Source organism: Larimichthys crocea, chromosome X (genome assembly GCF_000972845.2).
Source record: "Larimichthys crocea isolate SSNF chromosome X, L_crocea_2.0, whole genome shotgun sequence".
Lineage (NCBI taxonomy): Eukaryota > Metazoa > Chordata > Actinopteri > Sciaenidae > Larimichthys > Larimichthys crocea.
In genome coordinates this window covers 26,065,091-26,076,277 of record NC_040020.1, presented here as the reverse complement: position 1 = coordinate 26,076,277, position 11,187 = coordinate 26,065,091, and the positions used below count along the sequence as shown (strand labels likewise).

Here is an 11,187-nt window from a genome sequence, read left to right as displayed (position 1 = left end):
CGGCCAAAATAACCTTATATATCCATGTTTGAGAGTACCTTGCATTTCCCCTACACTATTTGTGCACTTACCACGGTGATGTGATCGCAAAGGCCAACCATCCTCCCAGCAGTAGTGTGACAACTGCCAGGTAAGACGATCCTGAGTCATTAGAAAGGCAACACAGCAGCCGCTGTCTGGGTCTGTTCTGATGTCCTCCCATCAGCCCCTCTCTATTAGCATTAGCATTATGGCCACCAGATCTGTCTGGAAGGACACGATAACAGAGATGAGGACAATAGAGACATAACAAGCTGCTGGAGACATAATGAACATGTTTTCATCTGTGTTTGTCCGATTGCTCTCTGTAAAACAATGGAAAATGATTGTCAAAGGGGTATTTGTAGTTAATGAATGCTTTGGTCTCTGGCTTAAAGTAACATAGTAAGTAATAGACCGTAATAGCCTGATAGAAGAGGATTATTGTCGGAGATCATCCCTGTGATTTACTGGCTCCTCAGGTGGAGATTGCAGTAGTGACACTGAGGTAATTTGGACTGTGACTCACATAGCGCTGTTGGTAGTACGAGGCAGGGAGGTAGGGGGAGCCGAAGGCCGAGGGGGTGACTGCCTCGCCAGACGCTGCAGGATGAGTGGAACTCTCTCAGCATGGTGGGTGTGAGCGATCGGAGGGAGCTCATGATGACCTCCTAAAGCACACAAACACACAGGTACGACACATTTAGAGCTGTATCAGTGGCTGTGTAGAGTTCTTTCTTGTTGTCACTAAATCAAAGTGATATTTCGTTTTTAATATTTTTTTTAAACCAGACTTTCAAAAACAGATAGGTTAGATTTGGACACTTGAGATGGTCCACATTGTTAAAGTAATTACTCTTAGTCTATGGTAGGGAATTTAAACCTGTAGTGCACAACCTTGGCACAAAGCACCACCAGATACGTACGAGGCTGTGAACAGTGAAAGTTAATTCTGCAGCCGGATCCTGCAGCTCTTCATATAAATCTCACAGTTCACTGTCTTCTTCTGCCTTTCTCTGCAATACCTTCAACTGACTCGTTGTTTTTTTCCATCCTTCCTTACTTCCTTCCCTCCTCCTTCCTTCCTTCCATCCCTCCTTCCTTTCGTTGTTTTTTTTCCTTCCTTCCTTTCGTCGCTTTTTTCCTTCCTTCCTTACTTCCTTCCCTCCTTCCTTCCTTCCTTCCTTCCTTCCTTTCATCGTTTTTTTTCTATCTTCCTTTCATCGTTTTTTTAGAGGGCTCTATTTACAGAAGATGGCACAAATGGAATATCTGAAAATAAGAAATTGTTTTGTTTTTGTTACATTAGATTGAACGTTTTATAGCTACATGTGCTGCAGGTCCCCATGTTGAACCATCGTGTTTTTGCCTTTTTATCGCATTTCACAGCCAGTAGTCCCCTCCTTCATACTAGGAAGGAATGAGTGCAGTGAGGAAGTAATGATCAATGTCACTAAATCTTACACACTAATTCTTTGACTGTTGGACACTGACTAATATTGTCGCATCTACAAAACTCTGAAGACAATGGTTCGTTTTTTTTTTTAAAGCAAGTCAGGTTGAAGTATTGCAGGGAGTAATGGCAGAAGAAGATCAGTGAGCTGTGAGATTTTATATGAAGAGCTGCAGGATCCGGCTGCAGAATTACTTTCACTGTTCACAGACTCGTACTGTATCTGTGGTGCTTTGTGCCAGAGGTTGTGCACTACAGGTTTAAATTCCCTACCATAGACTAGAGAGTAATTACTTTAACAATGTGGACCATTCTCAAGTGTCCAAATCTGAAAACCTTATCTTGTTTTTTGAAAGTCTGGTTTAAAAAAAATATTAAAAACTGAAATATCACTTTGATTTAGTGACCACACAAGAAAGACTCTGACACAGCCACTGATACAGCTCTAAATGTGTCGTACCTGTGTGTTTGTGTGCTTTAGGTCATCATGAGCTCCCTCCGATCGCTCACACCACCATGCTGAGAGAGTTCCCACTCATCCTGCAGCGTTCTGGCGAGGCAGTCATCCCCCCTCGGCCTTCTGCTCCCCCTACCTCCCCTGCCTCGTACTACCAACAGCGCTATGTGAGTCACAGCTCCAAATTACCTCAGTGTCACTACTGCAATCTCCACCTGAGGAGCCAGTAAATCACAGGGATGATCTCCGACAATAATCCTCTTCTATCAGGCTATTACGGTCTATTACTTACTATGTTACTTTAAGCCAGAGACCAAAGCATTCATTTAACTACTAAATACCCCTTTGACAATCATTTTCATTGTTTTACAGAGAGCAATCATGACAAACACAGATGAAAACATGTTCATTATGTCTCCAGCAGCTTGTTATGTCTCTATTGTCCTCATCTCTGTTATCGTGTCCTTCCAGACAGATACTGGTGGCCATAATGCTAATGCTAATAGAGAAGGGGCTGATGGGAGGACATCAGAACAGACCCAGACAGCGGCTGCTGTGTTGCCTGTCTATATGACTCAGGATCGTCTTACCCTGGCAGTTGTCACACTACTGCTGGGAGGATGGTTGGCCTTTGCGATCACATACCCCGTTGTAAGTGCACAAATAGTGTTAGGGGAAATGCAAGGTACTCTCAAACAGTTATATAATAGTTATTTTGTGATTGAAATGTTCATTTCCTGGAGCACCTATTTTTCCTCAGCCTGCCTTATCCACTTAAATTACTAAATTCTGTCGTGTACCAAAATATTCTTCACTAAACCCCAGAGGAACTTGTGTGTTTCTTTGCAAAAACAGATAAACACCGTTCTTAAAATGAACTTGATTGATTGATATTCCGCTGAGGGCACAATTAAAAAAACAAACAAAAAAAGAAAACATCTTATCAAAACAACCCAACATCTGTTTGTCTGATGCACCAAAAAAATAAACATGAATAAATAAAAAAATCTGTTTCTGCAAACACAAACTTTTCATGTTGTCTTCCTGAAGCCAGCAGTAGTGATGGTACAAGCAAGAGATTAAAGCTATCCTGTGGGGTTTTTAAAGCAAGTTATGCTGCTGCAGTGTACCAGCAAACACAGGAAAGAAGATAGCTAGTGAACAAAGAAGTAAACAACAACAGCTATGCAAATCTTATATAAGGAAGGAAATGCACTTGACACTTGTGTTAGATCTAGATACACACAATATATGTCGGTGGATATCACTGAATATAAACTTTTGTTTGTTTCTAAGAAAACTCCACAGGGCATCTTTTAACATTTTTTCTGTCTTTGGAGTCTGTGGAGGCTGCTCTCAGTGAAACACTTGCTGTAGAAACACTCACAATATGTTTTCTAATGAAGTTCTCATTATATAACTAAAATAGCTCTATGATATCATGATGACCCAATGTCCAATTCATTGTGTGTACCATCAACAGGACATGAAGTCATCATGGTGGGTTAATAACAGCACATAGCAGACACCTCATATTTACACCAAAGCCTATCCCCACAGATCTAATAAAAGAATTCGGAGCATCTGCCTGCATGAATTTGCATCTTAATCATTAAAATGTATTTGTAGAGCAAAACTGGAATAATACTGGTGCTGTGGTTACACTGTAAAACTCAGTATGTCAGCTTAGAAACGGTTATAAATTCAAATACAAATCAGCTTATCTAATGAAGCCTAATACTATAATAAATAGTGATTATGGGGGCACATACACTTCAAATGTCTCTTTTTATTATTGCAATGTTTTAACTGTTTTCTTTCATGGCATTTGAGCTCAGTGGTAGCTGATGTGTTTCTATTGTCAGTGTTGCAAAGGAGAGTTTCAAAATCTTGTAATCTTCTCAATTGTCAGCGAAGAGTTTCACCTCTTCACCCTCTTCAGTATTCTCAATACTGATCTCTCAAACTCCATCTTCTAACAGCATTTAGTGTGAATCTGTATCTGTGTTTCTTTCTCCAGCGCGCAGCCCAGCAGCTGAAAGCTCAAAGGCAGCTGGAGGAGGCTTTTGAGTCTCGTCTCCAGCGCATGCAGACCGACATGCAAACCAGTGTGCAGACAAACATGCAGCCAAACGTGGAGACAGTGACCTTGGTTTCCTCAGATACAACCCTTTCCACTGACACAAACCTCTCCAGTGGTAAGTGACCTATAAATCCAGTCCTCTATGATGTTTTCCCTGTATTTGATGACTGTGGGGTCCAGTTCAATAATTAATTTGTCTTTGCAGTGTTTTTTTTCTTAAAGAAATTAAGGATCATTAAAATGCATGAAGTAGTGTTGAAGCAGCATTTTTCTCAAAGCCCAGAAATCTCGTAATCGTATTTTATCTTCACTATATCTTCACCATTTTTCTATATCCAGACTCTCTGCCTGCTGACCCTCCACCCAGTCCTCACAGTCACAGCAACAGCACCTCAGATGTAAACAGCACCAGTGAGCTCAAACCCACAGCAGGTAACACACCAAACTGTCTTTAAATCTATTTTCTTCTGTCCCTAACGTAAGATGAGATTCATTTCTTGCTGCTTACCTCTTCCTCTCTACCTCTCTCAGAAGAAAACAGTGAGGAGGTGCAGGTGGGTAAAATCTCCTTCACCTCAGCGGAGGTGCTTGGACACGGCACTGCAGGAACTTTTGTCTTCAGGTACAGTATGTGTATTTTTACATAGCACGTATGTACTTTTCACTTCGGATTTTTTAAACATATGATAATATTGATATCCTACCATCCAGGTAGATTTGTTTATTGCCACGTTCATTTATTTTTATAAGACGTTAAGAAACCTGTCTCTTGATTTCTGCTTAGTTCAGCTAGCACTTTAAGTACTGCATAGGAAATTCCTCTGTGGACATTGATGATGTAAACTAAAGTTGACTAAGTGGGAAAAAAAACGTTTTACATTAATGATGGCTCTGTTCTATACAAGTCATGACAGTGGGCCAATGCAGCCATCGTTCATTTATTTATACCTGTGCTTCACATCAAGTGAAAAAGTTGGTTTTCAAACTAAACTTATGGTATGCTTTGTAAAATGGTCAACACTAATATGAAGCGTACACAGCTTTGAGTTAATGTTAACCATACAAAACCTGTGATCTACTGTATAAAACAAATAAAAACTTACTCTGAGTTCACCAACAAACCACTGAAACTACATTGTTCTGAGCTGCATACGGTACTGTGCATAACGTGTTATGACGTGATGATATTTTTGTGACTTTAGGGGAAAATTTGATGGACGGCACGTGGCAGTGAAGCGAATACTGCCGGAGTGTTTTGAGGTTGCAGAGCGCGAGGTGCAGCTCCTCCGAGAGTCTGACACACACCCGAACGTCATCCGATATTTCTGCACAGAGAGAGACCGCCTTTTCACTTACATCGCCATCGAGCTGTGTGCTGCAACCCTGCAACAGGTCAGTACTATAGGGCCGTGTTGGCTCACTTTTTATTATTGTTGTTTAGCACCATGAAGAAAACTAACTAACTGTTTTTTGCACGTTTGATTATTTACAGTATGTGGAGGATCCGTCATGCTTTCCTAGCCTGAATCCTATAACTCTGCTGGAACAGACCATGTGTGGCCTCTCACACCTTCACTCGCTCAATATAGGTCTGAGTCACAAACACACTTATATATATTTGTGCAGATGCAAATGTAAAGAGGAAAACAGGGAAACAGGTGGCATGTCACGACTGCTTAACTTAGCTAAACAAATATTTTGTCACCTCCCTCACCTCCTCTCTGCTCAGCCACCCCATTTTTCTAAAAAAAAAAACATCTCCTTTGCAACCTCTCTTCCTTTTTAGTCCATCGCGACCTGAAGCCCAGAAACATCCTCCTCTCTGGTCCCAGTGCGCTGGGTCAGGTGCGAGCTCTCATCTCTGACTTTGGACTCTGTAAGAAGATCCCAGATGGTCGGAGCAGCTTCTCTATGCGGTCAGGAATACCAGGAACTGAAGGGTGGATAGCACCCGAAGTCCTGCGGGATACTCCTGGCAACAAACCGGTAGGATGCACACACACACGTAGTACTACATACAACAGAATTGTCTTTCTTTGAGCATTCAGCCAATTTGTTTTAGATAAAATAATAGTACTAGACAGTAGGGATTAACTAATTCTAGCTATAGATAATAAATCAGGTTCATGTGTATCTGACCTGAGCACACAATGTCCTATAAAAGACTGGCTACTTGTTTCAAACCTCGATTTTATTTTTGATAAAACAACACAAATTTTCATATACAACCAAAAACTGAGCACGTTCTGGACCCCAAGATTGAGAAACTCATTGGTAGAGATGAGTATTGTTTTTTTGTTTTGGTCCTCTGATCCAGTCTCCTCCTCTTCTCTCTACAGACAACAGCTGTGGACGTGTTCTCGGCAGGCTGTGTGTTCTACTTCGTGATCAGCAGGGGACAGCACCCCTTTGGTAATGCACTGAGACGACAGGTCAACATCATGTCAGGAGAATATTCGCTCTCGCATTTTATGGAGGATATACACGGTGAGAGCAATCTTGGTGGCTTGGTTCTAATCATTACTCTGTGCTCCACAATTTAAGCTAGTTCAATTAAATTCTGCATAACTTTGGAAGATGAGCCCGGTCAAATCAAATCACATCCCAACAATCCAACTTCATTTCATATATGCTCAGCGCCTAAGGGATCTTAAGCCTCTTAGGAAGAACCATTCCTTCAATAATCACAGTTTTTTTTAATGGTCTGCCTGCAGATTTCAGACTTTGCTGTAATTACAAAATTCAACTCAGAAAAAGTTTTGTTAACTGTACAAATCTGTTGATGGCACGAAGAGAATAATTTCATGTAAACTCGAATGATTTCTCCCTCATAACAGATGACGTGATAGCACAGGATCTGATTGAGCAAATGATCAGCACTGAGCCAGAGTCCCGGCCCTCCACCGCCTGTGTGCTCAAACATCCGTTCTTCTGGAGCCCAGAGAAGCAGCTGCTCTTTTTCCAGGTGTGTCAAATCAGTTTATTTGATCATAGTTACACAAAGGAACAGCTGTCTCTCTTGTGTAACTCCCGGAGTGTACTTAGATAGTGTAGTTATTACTTATGCTCATTTCTCTGTTTGTTTTTGTGTGTAGGATGTGAGTGACCGCATAGAGAAGGAACCAGCTGACAGTCCGGTTGTGGTCAGACTGGAGACTGCAGGAAGATCAGTGGTTCGAACCAACTGGAGGATGCATATCTCTGTGCCCCTACAGACAGGTATATACACACACACACACACACACACACACACACACACACACAGTATTATTGTTTAGTGCAAGACGGCAAAGCTATCAATGGTCTGTAATCCACTTCTCCTTGTGCACATTCCAGACTTGAGGCGCTTCAGGACATATAAAGGAAACTCAGTCAGAGATCTGCTGAGAGCCATGAGGAACAAGGTCAGTGTGCACGCTTACTCATACACTTTTTTTTTAATATTAATGCACACTCTTCATGTTTTTGACCTTGTGCATGTTGCACGTTACAGAAGCATCACTACCACGAGTTGCCACCAGATGTGCAGGAGACTCTCGGCGAGCTGCCCGAAGGCTTCGTCAGCTACTTCACCACACGGTTTCCACGGTTACTGATGCACACACACGCTGCTCTGCACATCTGCGGACACGAGAGACTGTTCCACCCATACTATCTGGCCCCCGCCGCCAAATAGCATTCACATTACTCTGTTCACAGAGAGCCAAACACACACACACACATACACACACACACACATACACACACGCACATACACTGGTGTACTTTTGTGTGAGCTAAAGAAATCTCTGACAGTGCCCCGTTATTGCTTTTGTAAAGCCCATACTGTTTCTGGGGGGAAGATACAGTGCTGTGAAAAAGTTTTTATAAACCTTGAGTTGATTTATACATTTATATTTTTGCAGCCACTGATCAAGAAATATTTTAAAATTTAAATAGAAAGCATTCAGAGTGCATACCTCTACAAAGGCTGCATACATTTTTATTTTAATAATAGAAAATGTTTCAACAATATCCTAATGTGTCACTCCACTAGAATATACATAATGAACAAAGTGAGGAAAAAAAGCCTCTCGGTGTACTTTATGATGAAGACATTTGACTTTTATTGGAGTGCTACCGGATTTTGTTTTGGGCAAACAAACACACTGCTGCTCTTGAATTAGATCTGGAGAACATGTTTACAGGAAGACGTTTTTAATGAGGTGTAGCAAAGAAAAAAGTGTGCTGCACATCTCCAGATCCTGCTTCAGTTGTCTTCGTTGTTAAGGCACCGGTTTGAGCTCTGGGTTGGCTCACGTGTGGATATTCCTTCATCCTTATTTTACATCGCAGTCCTTTTTATCTATTTATTTCTTTCTTTCAGGCAGATCAACTCAGCACATGAAAAGTTCCGCAGTTTTCTCTCAAGCGCAATAGTTTATTGTAGAGCTGCAAAATTCATTCAAATATCGTGAGTCAGATTTTCTACCATATGCTGCAGCCCTAGTTTATTAGAATAAAACAAAAATGTTGGACAAAAATTCCCTAGAACAAATCACTTGTTCCAGCCCATTCCTTCAGATTTCATTGAAGTGTTTACCATTTTAAGATATCCAACTAACAGATATCCTGCAAACAAACACACTGAAACACACGACACATTTCGACAACAGATTATTTTGTGAGAATTTTTGTTTTTACTGGATCATTAATATTACAGAGACAGGAAACAAGGGACAGAAATGGTTATGACATGCAACATGCATGTCTGACATAAACCTACAGTATATAATGATATATAATCAGTGGGAAAAGTCTCTCTTTTTATGAAGATATATATTTGAAATGCATGAAAGACAGACAAAATGGAAGTTGTACAGTTGTGTTTAAATAGAATCATGTTGGGTTTTTGGGGAATCATAAGTTCTGATGTAGCATGAGCACATCATGGAAGGTGATGTTCACCTGGTAATACGTCTGGAGTCCAGATTAAATAGCACCTCAAACATGAGGTGAACAAACTTTGTCACAGCACTGTAGATAACACAGACACTGGACAACAGGCCGACATTAGAAATGAAGTACAGCGTTACGAGGATGCACGTCAAAGAAATCTCTGGTTATTAATTTAACCCGTTAGTTGAAGAGTTTACTTACCTCCCTGTCCCTGTCAGTGCTGTGCTTCTCCCTACGCCAAAGACTCCACAATATTTACTTTGCTATTTGTTTTTCATGGATTTGATGTGTATGTGTCCATTACTGCTTTGCTGAATGTAGCTACACTGACTGAAGGATGTACTGAACCTTGTTTTTCACTGAAGTCCGTACATGAAGCACAAAAGTCAAATATCACTGGCACTGTTTAATGTGGGAAATGTTCATACACTGTGGAAATCTGATTTATCATTTTTAATGCAACACAGGCAACTACATTGCCCCTTTTTTTATTTATATACATTTTTGTTTACTCATTTTAACTGAAGTATATTTAACCACTCCTGAACGTTTGGAAACGTTTCCAGTTTCACAAAATGCCACTTGACATCTCTCCCTGTAAGTACTGGGTGAAGGTTTGTTTATCGGTCTGCAGTAGAATGAATGATGTTGATGAAGAATCAAACTTTTGTACTTTTTATTTTTTTTGAATGAGTGAATTAAATTGATGCTTTGGGTGTGCCAAAGAATGAAGTAAATAAAGTCTTGTTGTCAGTTTGTAAACACAAACAGAGACTGTTAGATCATTTTCAATACAAATGGGTGGATGTTAATTCATTCTTAGACAACTTGTGTATAAATGTGTGAGTATGACACAAGAGGGGAGGTAAAACTAATCTCTTCTGTCCTACAGCACTTCCATTTACCAACCAGGAGAGAAATGTAGAAAATACAAAACAAAATGAATGACATCATCCCAAAAATAGAATAATTTGAATATTTGCACAAGTCTTTTTTTAAATGTGCAATGTTGAATTTAATATTTATAATGTAAACTCACCATAGAAATCATAATAAGACACTTCTTAAAGTTCTGCATCTTTCTGTTCTGCTTTTTCTCTCATTACATGTCTCCAATATCTCTACTCACAATAACCTCCATCATCAACACTGAACAACGGTAGGTGTCACTGTGTGTATGATGCCACCTGAATCCATTCATTAAATTATCCACTTGAAGCCACAATGACATCAACAGATCTAATGTTTTGTACAGGTCATGACAACAGGATCACCTTTTTTTGTTTGTCTCTGACATCTCTGTATGTTTGCTTCACTTGATATTTCACCTAGAAGAGATAAAATCTGATTTTTTTTTAGTAATGGTAACCATAAGGGAGACAAAACTGAGATAAATGAAACATAAAAGTTTTTAATAATGTAATTGTAGGGCTGTGTAGTATAATTTCACCTCTGCTGTTTTTTCACGTCTTCAACTAAGTGGAGAGGAAAACATCATGCTGTTACTGTTCACAGACACCTGAAATAATAGAAACGGTGTTTGCATGTAAATTACAGGGTAATTGGTACATTAATAATGATGCTGATGTTTGAGACATTAATTATACCGAGACACTTGACATTTGAGATCTGATCATAAACCTTTTAAATCTTAAGAAGCTGTATTTAAAAATAGAGATTAAGATTTTCTCAGTGTACTTTGCCTCTGACAGTCCAGAAATTTCAATAACAGAAGACATTTACTCAAAACCCACTAATTCATGTTGAACAATAATGACATGATCAAGATCAAGCTGTTCAGTTTGATCTTAAAAAGATTGACTTACTCATGAAAACAGGTCACATATCCACGGAGAGAAGAATATTTAGGTTTGAATGTCAGTGTGAGTCCAGCCATGCTAAATAACTGACTCACATAAGGGCCGTCAAAAGTATACATGCGCAGTAAAATATGTCAAGGAAAACTACATAAAAACTACATAAATCACCTTTTTCTTACCAGTCGATTGGTTATTTTATCCAGTTTTCTGCTTTATTTGATGATGGCAGGAGAGAAACGGGATATTCGAGAGAGAGAGAGAGAGAGAGAGAGAGAGAGAGAGAGAGAGAGAGGATGAGATGCATTAAAGGACCCAGTCTGGAATCAAACCCATGTCGCTGTGGTAAGGACTTAAGCCTTGATGCAAGGAGCACATGCTCTACCCAGGTGAGGAACCAGGGAATTATAGTTTATCCTAA

General features: G+C 40.0%; 1 protein-coding gene across 1 annotated transcript in view; it reads left to right on the top strand.

The window, feature by feature from the left end:
* ern2 (endoplasmic reticulum to nucleus signaling 2) overlaps nt 1–9,686 on the top strand; it is a 20,430-nt gene extending 10,744 nt beyond the window's left edge. The window contains exons 12-24 of the mRNA XM_010744608.3: nt 1,953–2,095; nt 2,400–2,579; nt 3,949–4,126; nt 4,351–4,443; nt 4,543–4,633; nt 5,214–5,403; nt 5,504–5,600; nt 5,798–5,997; nt 6,351–6,498; nt 6,849–6,976; nt 7,107–7,230; nt 7,348–7,415; nt 7,505–9,686. Coding sequence (XP_010742910.3) covers nt 1,953–2,095; nt 2,400–2,579; nt 3,949–4,126; nt 4,351–4,443; nt 4,543–4,633; nt 5,214–5,403; nt 5,504–5,600; nt 5,798–5,997; nt 6,351–6,498; nt 6,849–6,976; nt 7,107–7,230; nt 7,348–7,415; nt 7,505–7,687 — 1,823 coding nt within the window. The 3' untranslated portion in view covers nt 7,688–9,686. The remainder of the gene's footprint in view (nt 1–1,952; nt 2,096–2,399; nt 2,580–3,948; nt 4,127–4,350; nt 4,444–4,542; nt 4,634–5,213; nt 5,404–5,503; nt 5,601–5,797; nt 5,998–6,350; nt 6,499–6,848; nt 6,977–7,106; nt 7,231–7,347; nt 7,416–7,504) is intronic.
* The last annotated feature ends 1,501 nt before the right edge of the window (nt 9,687–11,187 follow it).